Genomic DNA, 23347 nt, shown 5'->3' with positions numbered 1-23347 from the left:
GTGTCAAGTTAGGTAAAGGGGCAGTACAATGAGATCTAGGTGTTCTTGTACATCAGTCAATGAAAGCAAGCATGCAGTTACAGCAGGCAGTGAAGAAAGCGAATAGCATGCTGGCCTTCATAACAAGAGGAAGTGAGTAGAGAAGCAAAGAGGTTCTTCTGCAGCTGTGAAACCACACCTAGAATATTGTGCGCAGTTTTGGTCTTCAAATTTGAGGAAAGACACTCTGGCTATTGAGGGAGTGCAGCATAGGTTCAAGAGGTCAATTCCCAGAATGGTGGGACTATCTTACGTTGAAGGATTGGAGCGACTGGGCTTGTATACCCTTGAGTTTAGAAGGCTGAGAGGGGATCTGATTGAGACATATAAGATTATTAAAGGATTGGACACTCTGGAGGCAGGAAGCATGTTTCCGCTGATGGGCAAGTCCCGAACCAGAGGACACAGACCATTTAGAACAGATTTGAGGAGAAACTTCTACACCCAGAGAGTGGTGAGTGTGTGGAATGCTCTGCCTCAGAAGGCTGTGGAGGCCAAGTCTCTGGATACTTTCAAGAAACAGTTGGATAGAGCTCTTAAGGATATTGGAATCAAGGGTTATGGGGATAAGGAAGGAGCAGGATACTGATTGAAGTTGATCAGCCATGATCGTAATGAATGGTGGTGCTGGCTCGAAAGGCAGAATGGCCTACTCCTGCACCTATTGTCTCAATTGTCTATTAAATTAAAATTTCCTTATTCCCAGCAACAAATGAGTTGGTTAATCTTGGCATGTGACAGCAATTGGGCAGTTCTGAATTATTCTGCAGCCAAGGAGTTAAAATGGAGTTGGGGTCCTCTCCAAGATTGGGAACCCAACTGGAATCACTATTCTATAATTCCTGAATGAAATGTGTATGTCATATGGTTGATGAGTGAATATAAGAACTAGGAGCAGAAGTAAGCAATTGCACATCTCCAGTCTGCTCCGCTACTTCATACAGACATGACTGATCTCATCTTAGCCCGAACCCCACCTTCCTGCTCAATCACTAGAATCTTCAACCCATTTTAAATTAAATATCTGTCTATTTCCTCCTCAAGTTTGCTCAATATCACCGCATTCTGGATAGTGATTCCTGCCCCTTTGAATGTATTTCTCATCTTGGTTTTAAATCTGCTACCCCTTCTCCTGAGAGTATGACTTCTCAATCTACACTGCCTGACATGAGGATACATTCTCTCTACCTTCACGCAAAGACTGATCAATTTTGGATGCATTGGGCAGAATATCAGAGAGCAACAATACCCCCGATTTTCCAACAGTTAGACTGTCATTATTCCCATTTAGATGGGAGTTGTGTACGAAAACCCTGCAGAATCCTCATCATAACTGACTCTGAAGGAATTACCTTGTGAATTGAAGATTTCACTGGACAATTCCTCTACGCTTGTAACCCTCTGGAAGTCTCCATATAAATCCAAGAATTCAGACGGTTCTGATGAAATTGAGTAAAATTGTTATCAGGAAATATTGGACTATTAAATGCATAGTTTAACTCCTGAGTAACTATTCAACTGAGCCGACACCTACCTCACAGCCTCAACAAAACAGCCCACTATATTGGCATTACATCCACAAATGCCCACTCCCTCCATCACTGATACTCAGCAGCAACAGTGTTTACTTTTTACAGGATGCCCTGCAGAAATTCACCAAACATCCTTAACAACACCTTTCAAATTCATGACCACATCCATCTGGAGGGATAAGGGCAGCAGATACATGGGAACACCACCCCCCGCAAGTTCCCCTCCTGACTTGGAAATATATCGCTGTTCCTTCATTGTTGCTGGATCAGAATCTCGGAATTCCCTCCCTAATGGCACTGTGGGTCAACCCACAGCACATGGACTGCAGCGGTTCAAGAAGGCAGCTCACCACTATCATCTCAAGGGGCAACTAGGGACAGGCAATAAATGGTGGACCCAGTCAGTGACACCCACATCCCATGAGAGAATTAAAGAAGAACTAGACTTACAACCCTACTTTAACCCTGCCTGCCATCTTCCCCACCCAACCACAGACACCCTTCCATCTCTGCGAGCCCCATCCAGACTTTCCCACTGCTACATCATAAACCTCTAACCCAGCCTCTCTGTCCTCTGCCAGACCTGATTTCTCTCAACCCACTCAACCCGTACACATGCCTGGCCCTCTTGCCAACTTCACACTGGCACCCTAACAGCTTGGCAATCAACCCTGTCCCATGTGACATCCTACTCACCCAGGGCCCTAACAGCACAGCTGCCGTACAGACCTAATGCTTGACAGCAGATGTCAAAGTGGTTGTCGGGACCTTTAAATTTCAGAATACAGAAACGGGGCTGCTGTTAAAGGGCCCCCAACAGCTCTGCACGGTGAGACAACCGAATTAAATGCCTCTCCTTGGAAAATATTTCTGTACATATCGCTAATTCTCACTCATAAAATCTTTCTCTCTCTTCCATCCTCCCCTTCATTCCATTCTCCTTCAAAGATGTGCCATAGTGGGAAGAGGAAGGGAATAAAAAAAAACATAGAAAAGTATTTCTCTCTCTCTCTCTCTCTCTCTCGGAAAATACAACATGAAAAGTCAGAAGTATCATTTATCTAACAGCTTTACATGGCTTTGGACAGATTGCATCCCTGGGTCTTCTTTTCTTGACCTGGCCAGTACAACATTTGGTGATGTTAATTTACCTTACTTTAGTTGTCGGGTTTAGAAGTTTAATGGATAAAAGATTTGTGTTAGGTTTGGGAAGGAGGTGGTTGATGGTGAGTGATGGTGGAAGGTGGAGGGAGAGAGGTGGTGAAACAGTGCATGGAAATAGCCAAAAACCCACCTTGAATGAAAGTCTGTTGAAATTAAATAATTCTCAAGGAATCATTGTAGACTGCGCGTATTCTATGAATGAGAAAACTCAGTTTTCTGTCTGAGGTTCCGAAACCTTTCAGTGTACTAGTCTCACATTTGTGCAGAACTGTTATTTTGGTGATTCACTTAACATGTTTAATAACAAAGAAATTTGAGTGTAAAGCAGACGGTTTTTATTCAACAACATATCTGTGTGTATTGACATGAAAATGTGTTAAAGTGCAACACAGGTATTTTTATATTCAATATAATGAAATCAAGAAAAAAAAATCAATATTCCATAAAAAGTTTTCGAACAAAGTTCATTATCTTGGCTGAACTGGGGCATTTGAAATGCCAAAATAAAATTAAGCAGCATGAAAATCATATTGTCCCATACTGTTATTCTTGGCTGAGCTCAACAGTTTCTACAATAATAAATGAAATAAAAATTTTGTTTGATGTAAGGGGATCAGCGGCAGATGGAGAATGGAATAGAGTGAATATTCAAGCTGAGACCTTGGTTTGTGGTTTAAGATTGAAGCCTCCCCCTGTGAACTGGGGATAGTTTGTCCTCTGAGGGTGAATGAAAGGCTGTTCCTCCTGCTCCATGGCTCTTTGCTTCTCACTAAAGGGAAAAAAAGAAATTTAATTTATTTCAAACATATAACATTTACTTATTCTTTTATTTAACAGATATGAGATTTTTAAAACTACAACGTAGAGTCTTAGAGATGTACAGCATGGAAATAGACCCTTCGGTCCAACTCATTCATGCCAACTGGATATCCCAACCTAATCCAGTCCCATTTGCCAGCACTTGATCCATATCCCTCTATACCCTTCCTTGTCATACACCCATCCAGGTGCCTTTTGAATGCTGTAATTGTACCAGCCTCCACCACTTCCTCTGGCAGCTCATTCCATACACGCACCACCCTCTGGGTGAAAAGGTTTCCCCTTCAGGTCCCTTTTATATCTTTCCTTTCTCACCTTAAACCTATACTTGGCAGTCCCCTACCTTGGGGAGAAAGCCTTGTCTACTTAACCTATCCATGACCCTCATGATTTTATAAACCTCTATAAGGTCACCCTTCATCCTCTGATGCTCCGGGGAAAATAGCCCCAGCCTATTCAGCCTCTGCCTGTAGCTCAAACCCTCCAACCCTGGTGACATCCTTGTAAATCTTTTCTGAACCCTTTCAGGTTTCACAACATCTTTCCGATAGCAGGGAGACCAGAACTGAATGCAGTATTTTAGGAATGGCCTAACTAACGTTCTGCACAGCTGCAGTATGATTTCTCAATTCCTATACTCAATGCACTGACCAATGAAGGCAAGCATACCAAAACGCATTCTTCACTATCTTATCTACCAGTGACTCCACTTTCAAGGAACTATGCACCTGCACTCCGAGGTCTCTTTCTTCGGCAACAATCCCAGGGGTCTACCATTAACTGTGTAAGTGTCCTGGAATTGCCTTCCCGAAATACAACCTATCACATTTATCTAAATTTGTCTCCATCTGCCACTTCCTGGTCCATTAGCCCATCTGATCAAGGCCCTGTGTACTCTGAGATAATTTTCCTCATTTCCACTACACCACCAACTTTGATGTCATTAGCAAACCTTCTAACCATGTCTCCTATACTCACACAGAAATCATTTACATAAATGATGAAAAACAATGGACCCAGCACTGACCTCTGTGGCACACCACTGGTCACAGACCTCCAGACTGAAAAACAACTCTCTACTCCTACCCTTTGTCTCCTACCTTCATCCAATTTTGTATCCATTTGGCTAGCTCCCCTTGGATTCCACATGATCTAGCCTTGCTAACCAGTTTACCATGATGTAGACATATAGACAATGTCTACCACTCTGCTTTCATCAACCTTTTTTATCAACTCTTCAAAAAACTCAATCAAATTAGTGAGACACGATTTCCCTCATAACAAACCAATGTTGACTATCCCTAATCAGTCCTTCCCTTTCCAAATGCATGTAGGTCCTGACCATCAGAATCACCTCCAACAACTTATCCACCACTGACGTGAGGCTTTTCCTTACCATCTTTCCAAAATACTGGCACAATATTAGCCACTGTCCAGTCTTCTGGCACCTCACCAATGGCTGTCAATGATACAAATATCTCAGCAAGGCGCCCAGCAATCACTTCCCTAGCTTTGCACAAAGTTCTCAGACACACCTGATAAGATCCTGCAGAGTTATCTACTTTTGTACATTTTATGACCTCCAGCACTTCCTCTTCTGTAATATGAACTCTTTTCAAGACATCACTATTTATTTCCTCATGTTCCCCAGCTTCCATGTCTTTCTCAGATGAGAATGTTTCTTCTGCACCTTTGAAAATTTTCACCACAGGACACTGTAGATGATTAGTTGCTGAATGCATTCAAGTCAACGACCAATAGGTACTTGATATTCATGAAATCATGAGGTAGTGTGGGAGGGTATAGGGTTGAAGGGCTGATTTGACATTTGAACCCCATCAGCAATCATTTATCATTAATAGATACAAAACTTGACCTCGGATTGATTACCTACAGGGACTGAAATGGAAAGCACTCAGTTGCTCACCTGGACATGAGTATAATTCCCTAAAAATAATTTGGCTAAAATTCCAAATGCTAGGATTCTTTGAAAGGATGCTGGAAAATTGATAAAGTTAAAAATCGCACAACACCAGGTTATAGTCCAACAGGTTTAATTGGAAGCTCACTAGCTTTCGGGGCGACACTCCTTCATCAGGTGATTTTTAACTTTGTACATCCCAGTCCAACACCAGCATCTCCAAATCAGCAAAATTGATAGACAGGAAGAAACTTTACCCCATAGCTGAGGGATCAATAGCTAAGGCACTATGATTTAAAACAAAGGGCAAATATAGAGGTGAGTTAAGGGCAGCACAGTGGCTCAGTGGGTAGCACTACTGCCTCACAGCGCCAGGGGCCCAGGTTCAATTCCAGCCTCAGGCGACTGTGTAGAGTTTGCACATTCTCCCCGTCTTGGTGTGGGTTTCCTCCCACACTCCAAAGATGTGCTGGATTGGCCATGCTAAATTGCCAATGGTGTTAAGTCCATTAGTCAGGGGGAAATTGGTCTGAGTGGGTTACTCTTCAGAGGGTTGGTGTGGACTTGTTGGGCCAAAAGGCCTGTTTCCACACTGTAGGGAAATCTAATTTAACTGTTTTAGCTCAGTGGGTACGGGTAGTGGGTAGTGGGTACCTGGAACTCACCAACTGTAAGGGTGGTAGAGGCAGGAACAATCACAATATTTAAGAAAAAGTTTGATAATAATTTGAAACACCACAGCATATATAAGGCGAGGGATCATATGCTGGAAATATGACAAGGCTTGATGGCCAGTATGGATATGAAAGGCTGAAAGGTCTCTTTCCATGCTGCAAATCTCTATGACACTATGCTTTTAAGTCGGAATTGCCAAAGCTTAGAATAAATGAGTTGAATAACGTGGATGTATTAAAATGGAAATTAGATGAGCAAACGTGGGAGGAAGCAATATTAGGACCAATATTTTCACATCAAGCTGTTCAGATATGTTATCACACACCTCTGCAGCAGATGGCACCTGAATCCAGAATCCTTTACCCAGACCTAGGGACACCATCACTGCCACCCAGAAAAGGAGGATGAGAGCAGGCTCACCAAGAGCAGAAACATCAAAATAAACCTTTTGGGAAGAATAGCTTATTCCAGCGCTGAAAATTTTATATACCTCAGTACATACATAAAACATACATAAAACTGTTGTGGTTCTGCTCGCCGAGCTGGAAGTTTTTGCTGCAAACGTTTCGTTCCCTGGCTAGGGAACATCATCAGTGCTGTTGGAGCCTCATGTGAAGCGCTGCTTTGATGTTTCTTCCGGTATTTATATTGGTTTGTTCTTGCCGCTTCTGGGTGTCAGTTTCAGCTGCAGTGATTTGTATGTGGGGTCCAGGTCGATGTGTCTGTTGGTGGATGTTCTTGCCGTTTCCGGGTGTCAGTTTCAGCTGTAGTGGTTTGTATATGGTGTCCAGGTCAATGTGTCTGTTGATGGAGTTTGGGGATGAATGCCATGCTTCTAGGAATTCTCTGGCTGTTCTCTGTCTGGCTTGTCCTATGATAGTGGTGTTTTCCCAGTCAAATTCATGTTGCTGGTTGTCTGAGTGTATGGCTACTAGAGATAGCTGGTCGTGTCGTGTCATGATGTTCATCCGCATCCATGAACATCAGCTAGCCACAAAACGACACGACCAGCTATCTCTAGTAGCCATACACTCAGACAACCAGCAACATGAATTTGACTGGGAAAACACCACTATCATAGGACAAGCCAGACAGAGAACAGCCAGAGAATTCCTAGAAGCATGGCATTCATCTCCAAACTCCATCAACAGACACATTGACCTGGACACCATATACAAACCACTACAGCTGAAACTGACACCCGGAAGCAGCAAGAACAAACCAATATAAATACCGGAAGAAACATCAAAGCAGCGCTTCACACGAGGCTCCAACAGCACTGATGATGTTCCCTAGCCAGGGAACGAAACGTTTGCAGCAAAAACTTCCAGCTCGGCAAGCAGAACCACAACAACGGATACCCGAGCTACAAATCTTCAATCAGATTTTATACATAAAACTTGAGCTTTGCTTAAACAAGATGCATTTCCGTGTTCTTTGCAGACAGAATGAACATGTACCATACACAGCGCCAGTTTCAACTCAACAGTAACTGCCATTCTCTGGTTCATTTCTCAGTGAATACCTTGATCAGAGTCAACTTGCCTGGATTAAAATTTAAACAAAGCCTAGCAGTTAATTGTCAATCAATATTAATAGCTCCATTCTCAATGACAATGCCTCTACCAAACAGAGTTCACTTGCCAATGAATCAGTACTTATCTCTCATGGAGTATAACTTGGTAAACTTGCAAACTGTCCTTATGAATGCAAGATGACAACTTAAACAAAAAATTTCTTTATTGAAGTTCTCTACCAAACAATTAACATATATAAGAGTCAGTGATCGCATTAGGATTGATTTTACAATAGGAGGCAGTGATTTATTGCCCAGAATTGCAGAAGCATATCTCAGATCACAAGCAGATGAGGTGAGAGTCTGTAAGGGCTGCACTTCAGAAGATACAAGCCCTCACACATCCCCAAGTCCAGCAATCCCTCTGAAGACGTGGTTCCCTGGCGATGGAAACACGTCAGGTCAAAAAAGCTTGAATGCACAAGTCAGCGATTCACTGAATTCCTGAGAGTATCTGACTTGTCTTATAGTTTCCAGAGGGAAATACCTCGAAGAAAGTCTATTATATCAAAATGCTGATTTTAATTGACCTCTAGTTAAAAATGAAAAAAGAAAGTAAAATGCAAAGTGAAAAATAAAACTCTGAATTAATCTTCAAAATGAGGAACTTAAAATAATAGTTGCTCACACGGACCATGGAACTTGCCTTCAAGAATTTGCATTCTAACTCTGGGAAATGGTTTGGAAAAATGCCACTGAAAAGGATGCCTTTAGTGAAGCTGTTGCATTTCCCAGGGAAAGCAGTTTAAATCCAGGATAGGAAAGCCCCAACTTCATCAAGATAATTTGCGACCATTAACAACGGCCACAGGCCAGCAATGTAAATCTCCAATCCAAGACAGGGGTGTCCAGTATTGAGGCTTTTCTTGGGGACCCTTGTACAGTTCAGTATTGAGGCTTCCTTGCAGGATTGCCTTGTTGTACCCAATGTTCACACACATTCCACAAACTGTCAGGAGAGCTAGTCCAATACCAATAAGTTGCAAATTTGCAATTCTTGCCTCCATACATTAAAAATAGGAGAGGTTTCTGAGCTGACTGAAGTGAAACCTTTGATTTAGGAAAAGCTGTTCCAGTATATGCATTCATTTTGGATGGCATTAAATGAGCTACAATGCAATAAAACATATCAAGGTGGCTCAACTTTAAAAGGATCGAGATGTGTGAATTCACTAACCGTCATGTCTTTTTCCTCCAAACAAATTAAAGAATAGTCACTTCTTATTGATCTTTTTTTTTAAATTGCACTATAGCTTAAGCAAGTGTAAGGTATTGATCACTTGACTAGTACAAGGTATTAGATTTTATCTTCAAATGGAAATTCTGGCTTATTCATCACATTGTGTATATTACAGTACATTTCAGCACTTCTGAGCAATTTCAATAAATCTGGTGCATTTAGAACATTCAGTTTACTTAATAGTTTAACCTTTTGAAGGCTGCAGTGGTGTTCCTGCTCTATCTGGAAATTCAATAATGAAAGATGTTACGTCAAAATGCCCCGGTTGTTTAAAGGCGAAAAGTGGAGGTGTAGAGAATAGTGTAGGTTAGACGGGCTTCAGATTGGTATGACTGGTCGGCGCAACATTGAGGGCCGAAGGGCCTGTACTGTGCTGTAATGTTCTATGTTCTAGGCGCAGTCCTCATCCTCATTGATAGTGTGTTGCAGCCTGCAAAGAACATGGCAGGATTTGAACCCAAGTCCCCAGAATATTACCCTGGGTCTCTGGACTAATAGTCTAGCAATAATATCGAGGCCATCTCTTTCTGCATCTATTGTCTATTGTCTATAATCATGGGGTCATTTGAAACTTTTCTAGATATCCAGTTTTCCCCTGGCATAAGAGCAAAATTATTTATTTCACGGACACTGAAGACACTCAATTTAATGAGGCAGCAATCTTTATAAGGTCAATGGAACAACATTTGCAAACTGTGGGCGGGTATTACAGAATTAAATCTTCCAAAAAACGCTCAATCACAACAATTTATATTTATATTGCACTTTAACATAAGGAGCTGAATTTCACCAAAATGGGTGTGGCTGGAAGGTTTTCCCACACTATTCCAGACTTCATTCAAGTGTACGGTTGCCGTAGCACAGGGCTGTGCAGTCACTCCACAGTCTTGAGTAATTATCACTGAAGACAATCATGGTGAGCTGCCTGGCTTTGTGTCCATGCTAAATAGCCAGGCAAGACAGAAATACTGTGAGCCTTTATGTTCTGTATGAGGGCCAAAGTGCAAAAAGGCAAGGGAGCGAAGTGGTGCACAGCCCAGTGGGTGCAAAGTGAGCGAGCAATAAGAGAGTATGTGAGGAGGCCTGAATTACAGCCTGGTCCAGTCCCCGAGATGGGTATCTGTCCCTGTGTGCAAAGTTTCACAGAGATACTGAGAAATGGAGTGTCAGAGTGAATTAAGAGTGGAGCAGGAAAACACACAGCAAGTCAAGCAGTATCACAGGAGGACGGGAGTTTCCTGCCAGAATCATTGCAATAAGAAGTGTCAACACACTTTAAAGTGGAGAACTCTATTGTCCATAGGTTGGAGATGTGTAATGAGGATGGAGAGAGGTTGGTACATGTCAGAAATCAACCTGTGTGGATGGGGATGTGCAGTATGGTCGATGCCCAGGGACAAGGCCCTGAGATGCTGGGTACTACTGTTCCAGACAGGAGTCCAGAGAAGCAAGCAGTGGCTAGTCTGACCTTCATCTCAGAAATTGTCATTGTCTGGTTTCTGGCATGTGAGAGAAAATGTGTCTCAGTGAGGTGAAATTCGGTACTAGTAGCATGCCAGTACATGCAAATGGGTCCAGCTAGGCCTTTTGTCACTCACGAGTGAGAGTCTTATCTCGTCATTCAAAGCTGAGATGCAGATTTGGACTTTCTTTCTTCATGATGTAGAGAATCTACTTTTCTCCTGATTTTACCATATATTTGCCATTGCCACATTGTTCAGAGGCCGTGAATATTTCACCTCATGATACATATCAAGGTGCTTCATAGGAATATTCTTATGTCAGAAATCCAAAGATTTGGTCCAAATTGTAGGTGTTAATAAATGTCTGAGGGCAAGGTATAGATGTAGCGAGGGGAATCCCCAGTTTGCTGCCTGGATAACTGAATCAATGGCGAAGTCATTAACATTAGAATTGCGCAAGGGATCAGGAACAGCACAGTGCAGAAATCTCAGCGAGTTGTCAGGTTGGACAAGATTAAGGAGAAAGGAAAGGATGAGCCCATGAAGAGATTTGAAAATGTTGACAATCTGAGTCAGCAGTAACTGCCCAGCCTCCAAGACAACAATGACCACAACACCATACAACCCTGTCATGGCAACACTGCTCGACATGTCAGAGTGTCGACACGGATACTAATATTACACATGGGAACACCTCCCATCATGTACATGGCAAGTAATCATGTGACTCGGCCAATATTGTCTACCTCATATGCTACAGGTAAGGATGCCCCAAGACATGGTACATTGGCGAGACCACGCAGACATCACCAGACAGAGATGTTCCCTCCCAGTCGGGGAACACTTCAGCAGTCAGCAACATTCGGCCTCAGATCTTTGGGTGACCATCTTCCAAGGTGGACTTTGGGGTATGCAATAATGCAGAGTGGCCGAGCAGAGGCTGATAGCCAAGTTCGATACTCATGAGGATGGCTTCAACCAGGACCTTGGGTCACACTTCAGATGACCCCACTACACTATACACACTCTCACACTCTCACACACATACTCAGACACATACACACATACACACTCACACCCATGTGCACACCCTCTCACAGGCATATACTACATCATACTCAACCAAGCACGGATGGACAGACAGACAGACAGACAGACACACACACACACACACACACACACACACACACACACACACACTCTCTCTCTCTCTCTTTTTCTCTCTCTTCCTCACATGCACGCAAACACACACAAGTCTATGGGGTGAACTTGTATTTGCAGATACATTCTATTTAGTTCAAAAAGCACACAATCTGTAGGCAGCCAATATTTTTTATAATCCATGTGACATTTGATTAATTCCTACTTTGGAAATAGAATCAGTGTGACTCAAAATTAGAATACATACAGACTAACCTCACACCAATGCATTGTTTGAGCTGAGATGTCATCTTATTTTTATAAAACCTTAAATTATCTCAATGTGACTTGAAAGAAGTTCCGGGATTTACATATTAATGAATCAAAACCTGCAGCCCATTCTAAAAGGTTAAAGACTTAACAATAATCTAGGCTTGTCCAATTTATTGCATCAGTATATGACACTATGATCTTTTGTTATAAATTCTGTGTCCTATGATCCTACTTCACTAGCTACCTGACAAAGGAGCAACACTCTGAAAGCTTGTACTTCCAAATAAACCTGATGGACTATAACCTGGTGTCACATGATTTTTAAATATGGCAGATAGTGGAATTTGAATCCAAATAATATTGGGAATTAGGAGTCTAGTGATGACCATAAAACCATTGTCTTATGTCAAACCCATTGGTTCACTGATGCCCTTTTGGGATGGTATCTGCCACCCTTACCTAAGTCCAGACCCCAGCAGTTTAGTTGACACTTCACTGCTCTCTGGGCAATCAGTGATGGTTAATAAATCATGGTTTGGTCAGTGACACCTACATCCTGTAAATGAATAAAAAAAGAATAGTTTCCTATACCCTTGAAAGCTGTACTCTCTTAATCCCCAGAACTTCTGAGGCATCAAAAGATAAACAAAACTAATTACATAGTTATAAGGAGAGAAGTGGTGATGTTAATTGGGTAATTAGAGTAAAAAGTATGGTAATAAATAAACAGTGAGAAACATTCAAATAAACAATTCAAAGTGCTCATCAGAAGTAAAAGTCACATTAGCACTATTCTCTGATTAGAGAGAAAAAGAGACAATTGGTGATGGTTTAACCTGAGGGGCACTACCTCAGGCAAGGGGAGAGGTTGAAAAGAAGAGTCCTTCATGGTAACTTCAGCCAGGGCAGAAATTGAACCCACACTATTGGTGTCACTTTCCATCACAAACCATCTGTCCAGCTAACTGACACCCTTCATAAAAGGACCTTCTATTAATAAACAATAATTCAGCACAAAAGACTCACCCATTGCTCATTTCAGAGGTAAAGGCTCATCTAGATTAAATGAAGATATTTCAAATGTTGTAAAGAACAGTAGCAAGTCTACAGTTGGGGATTTTGGAAACTAGCAAGGACCCACAAAAGAAGCTGATGAACAAGTGAGGAAAGAAGCAGTATGACAGCAAATTAGCCAATAAATATTTTTGTAGAAATTTTCTAATCAACCTGCTCAGAGACATTGTTACACACCTCTGAGAAAACTGGGACTTGAACCCAGACCTCCTGGATCAGAGGTAAGGACACTATCATTGCAGTACAAGTGCCCCCTTTGGGTGTCATTTTTAGATTAGTCCCCTTGCCTTAGACTCCTCGGCTAACAGAAATAATGCCTGTCCATCCATCTAATTGTGATTCACTTAAATATCTTGAAATTGACTTCAAACACCTTTACCTATTGAATTCCAGAAAAAAAGAACCCTCTTTTGTGAAATATTTTCTCATAATAAACCCTTGCAATCTAGGTTTAAGTGTCCCCTCACTGCCTTGCATCGGCAATATTTCATGTTATAGCCTTTTGCCCAGAACTGCTGACTGTTCTCCAGGTTTGGTTTTAATAGGCTTTGTATAGTTGTCATGTGAACCATACTTTCCTTGTATTCTAGTCCTCAAGATATAAAGGCCAACATTCCATTGGCCTCTTTTGCTTATCTTCTGTACATGGGTTGTGATATTTCGATAATTTTAATAAAATACGTGGACACCCTTGTCTCTTTGGTCCATGGATGTTAGAAACAAGAACGCAATCATTAGACTCAAACGTGTGGATTTTTGCCTGCGAGCTATTTACCCAGCATCAGGAGAACTCAGCTGTGTGAAACCAACTTTTAAAAAATAGTTGCCTCCAACTTTGCCCGAACCTATATTAAACCCTGGGATGAAAGCAGAGGATGCAGGGTATGGACATGGGCTGGCCAAAAGGCCAGCTTCTGGCACTGTCCAAAATTCTAATAAAAACATAAAAACCATTCCTCCTCCACCCCACATTCCATCTATACACACACCGATACTCTCCATCCACAACCATGCAAATCCATTCTACCGCATACTCTCCATACTTCTGTACCTATCCCCATGGTTGCTCATATCCTTCATGCCAATCTATATCTCTCTGCAACCCATGTCAGTTTATAGACCCTATGCCAATGTAGTACCAACTCATGCCAATCCAATTCTTAGAAATTTGCCACATCAATCCATCCAGCTTCCACCATAGGCAGACCTCAGACCCATACGGAGATTAAATAAAGTTCTGTGTCTATTGCAGATTTCATTTTCTTAAAAATATATTCATTCATTAAAAACCTAATAACTACTTTTACATTGCTTCAATTGCATAATGCCTTATAGCGACAATTGTTTAATTTCAAAGGAATTAAATAAAATAATAAAACATTGTCCTATACAGTTGGTTCTAATATAAACATGATCCTGCATTGGAGGCTCTGCTGGGATTACAGCAATAAAACTGCCGAGTCCCATGTTCAAAATCAAATAAAATCAGAGTTAAGCTTCTACCAACAAACAAGAAAGAATATCTTTAAATACAAGTTTTGAATTTTGTACATGTCACGATGCACTTGGCAAGTGTATTGATAAGTACATTCTAAGAAGATCACGAAAAAGCAGTGCATTTTAAACTAATGGGACTGAGATCATGTTCTAGCCAATACAGGTAAGGAAAGTTCACGTTCTACAAATAATAGTCTAAATTCTTCAATCGTGTTACAGCCAATTCACGTTGAAGAAACATGTTATGACAGAACTGACTATACTCTCTTGAGTTTAAAAGAATGAGAGGAGATCTAATTGAGGTATATAAGATGCTAAGGGGGACTGACTATGTAGACATGGAGAGGATGGTTTCCTCTTGTGAGGCAATCAAGAACAAGAGATATTGGTTTTTATGATTAGGGGTAGCAGGTTTAAACAGAGTTAAGGAAGAATCACTTCTCTCAAATGGTCATGAATCTGTGGAATTCATCACCAGTGTACAGTTGACAACAAGACACCAAATAAACTTCAGGAAAGATAGATTTTTAATTAGTAAAGGGCTAAAGGGTTATGGGGAGCGGGAGAGTGGAATCAAGACCAAGATGAGATCAGCCATGATCGTGTGACATGGTGGAACAGACCAGAGGATCTGAATTGCCTCCTCCTGCTGCTGGTTCCCAAGGTTTTATATCCAAAATCAATGGGTCCATTGTCACTTGTAGCTGTCAATCAACTGAAATAGCACCCTGCAGTGATAGTGAGTCTATGTGAATGGTATGTGTCAAATGAACATGGCATAACATGACAGCAGATATTTCGGCAGGAATCATTATCACAGTTGTTGTCAATCACTCACTAATGGTACAACTGTTCACTTCGGAAATTCTGTGCCACTGGTCATGGGTTCTGTGGGTTCTTGTTTGTTCGAAAAACCTGACCCTAGAGTCTCATCTCTACCTAGCCGGAGTAACTGCAAGCAGCTGCAGCAATGGCAGAAATCAATCTGTGGCACTAATCCAGTAATGGAAACCCTCAGGCTTATGTGGACTGCATAGAAAGCAATGACTTTTAAAACAAAACACTCAAATCATTTATCAACGATCGAAAGGGCAATGCACATTTTGTGTATCCACCTGATAGACCCTTTTGACAAGTCTTCTTTACACCTTTGATAGATCCCTGAGACAGTTTTGATAGCTGGTTTTGACAAGTCAATTGACGTTTCCAATGACCTTGATAGTTTAATCAGTTTATGTATTTTTTGCATCCATTCATGTCGACTTTTAAACTTCAACAGGCACCTGGCCTTCCCAGAAATGTCCTGGGATCATATTCAAAGCAATAGCTTACAATCCAAAGAAACATCCAAATTTTCTAACTGGGTCTACTCAGCACACTCTGGGTTCCACAATTTGGCCTACGCCCACTGTCCTTGAGCGAAAGCACCCGATGATTTGAATGGCATGCTGCTTTCATAAACCATGTAGCCATCAAATGTGATCTGACCCCGAAGTATTTCCAGGTTTGTCTGTCATTGTTGCCATGACAGAGAGATAAAAGTCCAGGCGAAAGTCATCATCCATTACCACTCACTGAATGTAGTTCTCTGGTTAAGCTGAAGTGCAGAGAACTGTTCTCGGATGGAAAGTAAACATAAACAAATAGAGAAGAACAGCACGTAAAACAGATCTCCCTAATGTTTCGAATTAATCACACCATTGTTCCACAGGATTTGCATTGGTCATCAGCACACCAATGGCAGAATTCCAGATAACGAGTGTTCAGCACTCATTGCTGGCTCTGCTGGGATTACAGCATGAGATCTGACGAATCCCATGTTCAAAATCAAATAAAATCAGAGTTAAACTTCTACCATCAAACAAGAACGAATATCTTTTAATAAAGGTTTGAATTTTGTACATGTCATGATGCACTTGGGGAAAGTGTATTGATACGTACACCCACTTTTCCTGAGATTTTCCCAAAGTTAAAGATTTAATCAAATTACTTAAAGTTCCTCAGTTTACCTGCCTGATGACCATGAGTTAACAGAAAACATTGACCAGGTTTCTGTACTTCACAAAAACCTAACACCACAACTAAACAATCCTTCTCACAACTGATGTTCACTTGCACACTTTACAGCAGAGAATTTTCCTTACCCTGCATAAGCTGCTGATTTATATGCTCTGCATGCTGCCAATTCAGATAAGCAACTTCAGAATAGAACATAATTAAACCTGGCCAGCCTTTTGATCCTTGTGGCTAATTGCTGCACTTGGCATTGCCTCTATCTATTACTTATCAGGTAAACTGGATCCCCTCAAAATCCAATGCAAAGTGGCATTTCGTCGAACCATCTGTTGTACCTTACAAAGCCTTTATAATTCTGTGTACTGCTTCCAAACAAGATCTGGGGGGATTCAGTGTAGTATTGTAAACTTGAAGTTGAACTGCCACGTGATCCCAAAACATGAAAAGGTATGGTTCAGTGAGCCACAGAGTAAAATTAGATTGCTTCAGAAAGCCAAGCTAAATTACATTTCATAAAGAAATGCATCCATTTACAAAACAAGTAGAAATTGTAGAATGGTGACACGGTATCTCTTAACACCCAGGTTGTTCAGTTTCCATTAGTTACCAATTCAAAGCATACAATTGCAAGATATTGAACATTTGCTCAAAGACAGGCAAGACAGGCCCAGTCCCAGAACTACCCATACGCATCCATGCACCTCTGAGCTGTCAGTCAGGGAAAGAGGTTTGCAGCTAATTGAGAGTCAAAGACTATAACCTGAGCCTCATGTGTAGCATAGTAGAGAAGCATGAAAATAGTAGAGGAATGAATTAGCACTCAATCTTTCCCTTATCTTTTGTTTCCTTCTTTTTCCAGTATCACATTAGTATAGTGAGTTCAATAATCTGTTCTTTGCCATTTCTAGTCAAGGTTGCAATCTTGAAGCGTTCCTAAATTGAAACATTTGCTTCATTTTTATGTTACTACTTAAATGCTATTTACTTACCAACAGAGTACTTTAGCACCTATTTGGATCTGATCATATTTGTCCCAATTAAACTAATGTGCTAATATAGCCCATTGACTTATCCCTCACTCATTTAGCAAGAATTCAAAGACATTAGAAATTCTTCCCAATGAGCAATTTTGTTTACACACACTTAACTGCAGGAAAATATTTAATTCATCAAATAAATTTAGAAAAAGACATCTAAGATTATTGAGCAACACAATTTGGAAATTCCCGTGTGACGAGAAATATTATCTCATCAGCCTGTTCAGAGATGTTATCGTACACTTTTGGAGCAAGTGGGACTTAAATGTGGAAGTCCCACTTGCTCCAAAAGTGTATGATAACATCTCTGACCTAGAGGTGGGAATGTAACTATTAGGCCAGACGACCCTAAAAGTGTACCCTAACCTACGCACAGTCCATCTCCAAGACATTAGTCACTCTCCAGCAGGGAACTGAACCTTGGTCTCCCACATGACCAGTGGGGATACTAACCACAATTCTAATGAGGAGCTGCCTACCTGTGTATCTTTATTTTTCTAATCAATCTGTTCAGAGATGTTACTCCACAAGTCTGGAGCAAGTAGGATTTGAACTTGCAGTGGGCCTTGCAGTCCAGGGGTAGGGATTCTCCTACTGAGTCACAAGTGGGCCCACTGCATATCTATATTTCTGAGCTGACTGTCACAGGCACCTGTGTGCAATCATATAGCTCCTCACTACCGTATAATCCAACAAAATATACTACACTGTGTTCTGGTGGTTACTTTGCTTCAGTCCATTATGTTTGGCTGAAAATTAAATGAAAATTATTGCTAATTAGTTTTAAAAATGAGAGGCTGATATGTTCATGGGGGGAACCATGAGTATTTATTATGTAATTGCAATGCAATTATGGCTTTCCTAGTGAACTCAGTGGAACTTCTGTGACATTTCTGCAAAGATCATGCTTTATTGCATAAAAATTATGTATGGGAAATGATCCAATACACTAGCTCTGATGCCTGGAAAGTGTAAAATTGCTTTGCACAGCTCTTATGTGTTTAATAAGTTTTGCTTGCTATACTATTAGCATACAAATGCCTTAGCACTGCATGCATTACTTTGATTCAATTGCAAGATATTGATGATCGAGCTCTTGACTTTTCCAATTTTACATGTAAGTCAGATCCAGCTGCAGTCTCCAGACCTTCTTTCAGGCCTTCTGTAGTGCTAGAAGTTGTTGATATTCCTCTAGCGTGTTGCCCATATGCCTCTTGGCACAACAATGATTAAAGTATGCTGGTGCCTATCAACCTGCTACGTTTGGGTCATTATCAGCTCATGATCGCAAGTGAGGTGCAGTTTTGCTGTCACCCTCTAGTACAGCCATATGTCCCTCCAAATCAGCATTATTAGAAAGACACTAACTGGTTACAATTCTGTGGTTGTTTATGGGACCTCGCTATATTCAATTCAGCTGCTCTGTTTCCTACAATATAGCAGCAACAACACTTTAAAGTTACGTCATTGACCATAGGTTGGTTTGGGATTAATTCAAGTCATGAAATATGGTGTAAAATTCAAAGCCTTTCTTTTTCCTTGTGGTGAGTAGCAAGGCCGAACCATGCACACGAGTGACAGAGAGGAATACCAGGGCATAGGTGTCAACCATTTACAAACTATCACAGAGCACAGTCCTCTCTCCATCTCATGGTCACACAGCTTTCAAACAGAAACCATTCGATAGTCATCTGGAACAAGAACCACAGCTGATTTTTCACTTATTGGGCACAAAGAATTGCAGATGTTGCAGAACTACTGGAGAAACTCTGGAGTCCATAGACGTTTCCAGAACTGCTGAGTTTTTCCTCTCAGCTACTGATGCTGCAGCCAATTTCAGCATAGCTTCAACTGGGATCAGTTAACAGAATACAAACAGGAATGACATCCTGCAGCCAGGAGCAGTATTAGCCATGCAGGGAGGAACATTGGGAAATTAATAAAGCAAAAAAAAAACAAAATTTCCTTACTAATTCACCTTATATTGATGCGATTTTGTGTTGATATATAAATTCTGTTTCAATTTGTCACCGGTATTTGAAATAAAGGAGGAAAGAAGGACAGCAAAAGAGCCTTTGGTGAAATCAGACAAGGTTTTTAGGCTGGTATGAAATGGTTTCCTTCAGCCTCATCAGTTGTTCGGTTCTGTGTTTCTGCGGTGGAGTTGAAACAAAGTATAGGAATTTTTTGTCATCAATGCTCCCTCCAATTTCAAATTGTGTGGGGTGTGGAGGTCCGGGATGGCATTGTAGGAGTGCGCTCAAGGTGGGGCAGGATGCAGATTGGAGATGTGTGTACATTTGCTCACTCAGCTGGCAGGTTTGTTCTCAGATGTTTCTTCACAATACTAGGTAACACCATCGGTGAGCCTCCAGTGAAGCACCATTTTCTGTTTATGTGCCTTGGTCTGTTAAAGGTGGGTGAGCCTCAGAGGCTGGTAAGTGGGGTCCAATCGCTGTGTTTATTGATGGAGTTCCAGTTTGAATGCCAGGTCTCTAGAAATTCCCGTGTATATATCTGTTCAGCTGGTACTAGGATGGATGTGTTGCCTCAGTTAAGTGGTGTCCTTCTTAGTCTGTATATAAGGATACTAGTGATAGTGGTCATGTCTGTAGGTGGCTAGTTAGTATTCATGTATCCTGGTGGCTAGTTTTCTGCCTGTTTGCCCGATGCAGTGTTTGTTACAGTCCTCACAGGCCATTTTGTAAATGACATTCGTTTTGCTGGCTGTTCATATGGGGTCCTTTAGGTTCATCAGTGGCTGTTTCAGTGTGTTGGTAGGTTTGTGGGCTACTATGATGCCAAGGGGTCAGAGTAGTCTGGTAGTCATCTCCGGGATGTCTTTGATGTATGGTAGTGTGGCTAGAGTCTTTGGGCGTGTTGTGTCTACTTGTTTGGGTTTGTTGTGCGGAGCTGGGGAAGGGGGGTGTGGATTAGAGATATAACATTTGACTGGTAACAGGGAGCTGACGTTTACATGCATATGGCAGTACCCAGGACCTCAACTCCATCGCTGGAATGGATCTGCAGACAGATAAATTCTAAGAGTTCAGTGACAGGGAATTTGGGAACGGTGGTGAGAGACTGTTGGGAGAAAGAAGCTCCTGCCCATAGCTTCTTAATAAAATAACACTTATGTCTTATATCTGATACATAGCTCCAAAGGGGAGCTAGTTTAATCTGATTTCTATTGCCCAGTGAACAAATTCAAAGGAAGATTTGCATTCATATAGCCCCTTTCATAACCATCAGATATCTCATGACATTTTATAGCCAATGACGTACATTTGAAATGTCATGTGGGATATGTAACAATCAGTTTGGGTGCAGCAAGTTCCCACAAAAATGTGATTATTCATTCCTCACAATTTGGCACAGTCATACTCAGACAGAGCATGGTGTAAGAAGTGGAAGCTATCATTTGGAACAATAAAGGTTCCATTCCAAGTCTGCAGTTAATGCACATCATTACAGCAGAAAGAAGATCAACTAGCTTCACAGCTTGCTGTCTTATGAGTACAGCAGTGCTCTGTGAGCAGTCCAAATAGCAATGAGATGTCCCTTTTTCCAATGGTGACAGAATGAAACAATACAAAGTAAATTCATCAGATCAAGGGTAAATTTGCTGTAACTTAGGTCAGAATAAATTAGTTACACAATCGATATATATTGACAGAGGCATCATGCAATTTTTTTGGATAACTAATTATGTCTTTGAGGACACAATTAGGCTCTGATATCGATGCCAACAAGAGGGAAAAACCTACTTAAACTTGTTCTCACCAATAAACCTGTCACAGATGCATTTGTCTAGAATAGTTTCAGTATTAGCAACTATCATACTACTGTTGTCCTTGTGAAGACCAAATTCTAACCTCACATTGAAAATACCCTTCTATTGTGACATGGGGTGACCAGTGAATAGAAAATATAGACTAACATTACAACAAGTCAAATCCTCAGGGGCACTAGCAGAAATTCATACTTTGGAGCTTTGAGATAGCCAAGAAAGCTGCTATATATGTTGACTTATGCTCAATGTGAAAAAAAATGAAAACAGTGGTGTTATAAAAATGCATGAAAAATGTCTTGAGCTTTCAATTTGTTGCACTTAAAATTGCAACATTTCAGTTTACAACATTACATGACAATGAACCAACCTTGCACAGTAAATGGAATTGCAAAATGTTGTGAGTTCACTCTAGAAAATCTCGGGAACATTTTGCCATTTAGCAAGCTGTTTTTAGATGCTCAAGGTGGCAAATTGTACTCAAACACAACCTGCAGCATCATGGTCTGGGGTGTTCCTATGATACTGTTGCCATCAAAGCGAGGGAATCAATGCTGATTCAATGAATAGTGCCAGAGAGCATGCTGGGAGCAGTACCAGATATACTTAAAAATGAGGTGTCAACCTGAAGAAGCTACAGTAAGTTACAGAAAGAGCAAACCAATCCCACTAACAACAGATTAGATCAAAGTTATGCAGCCCATACTCATCCTGTCCTGAATCAAATAACTAACTGGACGAGGAGGCTCAACAAATATCCTCACCTCAAATGATAGGGAACAATGCTGTCAAAGCAAACGACAATCTGAAGCATTTGTAACCATCTTCAGTCAAAAGTACCGAGTGGATTATTCATTTTGACTTTCTCTAGAGGCTGTCGGAGTGTGGTGCTGGAAAAGCACAGCAGGTCAGGGAGCATCCGAGGAGCAGGAGAATCAATGTTTCGAGCATAAGCTCTTCATCAGGAATGAAGACCTTCCTCCAGAGGCTGCCAGCAATCACAGATGTCACTCTTCAACCAAATTAATTCATGACCAAAGACTGTGGAAATTTGCCCAGGTTTGTCTTGCTCACAAAAAGCAGAACAAATCTAACTGAGCCAATGATTGCCTCATCACTCCACTCTCAATCATCAGCAAAGTGATGGAAATTGTCATTGACAATGCTATCAAATGCACTTACACAGTAACTACCTGCTTTCCAATGTTCAGGACTGAGACGACAGGGAGTTCCACTCCAGGTCACAATGCAGCCTTGGTCCAAACGTGGACAAAAGAGTCTAATTGGAGAGATGAGCTGGCTGTGACAGCCCTTGATATCAATGTAACATTTGACTGAGTATGCCATTAAGGAACTCTGGCAAAATTGAAGAAAGTGGGATTGAAGGGGCAAAACTCTCAATTGGTTGGACTTGTATCTAGCACAAAGGAAAATGACTGTACGTGTTAGCAACCTCTCATCTTAGTCACAGAATTATTAGAGCGCAGGAGGCCATTCAGCCCATTCTGCCTGCACCAGCTTTATTATCTAGTGCCATTTTCCTGTCCTTTCTCCATGTCCCTACACACCACAACTATCCAAAAAGTCTCATGCCCTCTTGAATGCCCAACCTACCTCCATCACGCTTCCAGACAATGTATCCCATATTCAATGTTTTTTCATACATCACCCTTCCTTCCTTTGCGCATCTCTTTCAATATATGCCAGCTGAGGACAAGCAGGTGTCTTGTACACGTTTAACATCACCTCCTTGCTCTCATTAGACATCAGTTGGAGTGTTGCATACAGTTGTGGGTGCCACATTATTGTAAAGATGTTTTGAGGAAAGGTCACCAGATCAGAATTTCTCTTCATAGACCCTGCCAAGACTGTCTGAGCTTTTCCAGCAACAAGATTCTGGCTTCTGTTGAGAAGTGGCAAACTACATACGAACTACAGTGGCAGGCAATAAATTTCATCAACAGGAGAAAGCTATAATCTATCCATATCCTCTTGACATTCAATGGAATTACCATTGCTGAATTCCCCACTGATAACATCCTAGGGGTTATCATTGGTTTAAGACTGAACTGAACTAGTCATATAAAAACT

General features: G+C 41.2%; 1 protein-coding gene across 1 annotated transcript in view; it reads right to left on the bottom strand.

The window, feature by feature from the left end:
• Positions 1–3383: 3383 nt before the first annotated feature.
• cfap58 (cilia and flagella associated protein 58) overlaps positions 3384–23347 on the bottom strand; it is a 206828-nt gene continuing 186864 nt past the window's right edge. The window contains exon 19 of the mRNA XM_060842287.1: positions 3384–3504. Within this exon, the coding sequence (XP_060698270.1) occupies positions 3384–3504 (121 nt within the window). The remainder of the gene's footprint in view (positions 3505–23347) is intronic.

Source organism: Hemiscyllium ocellatum, chromosome 22 (genome assembly GCF_020745735.1).
Source record: "Hemiscyllium ocellatum isolate sHemOce1 chromosome 22, sHemOce1.pat.X.cur, whole genome shotgun sequence".
Taxonomy (NCBI): Eukaryota; Metazoa; Chordata; class Chondrichthyes; order Orectolobiformes; family Hemiscylliidae; genus Hemiscyllium; species Hemiscyllium ocellatum.
The sequence above is the reverse complement of the archived record's forward strand: the minus strand, read 5'-3'. Positions and strand labels throughout refer to the sequence as shown.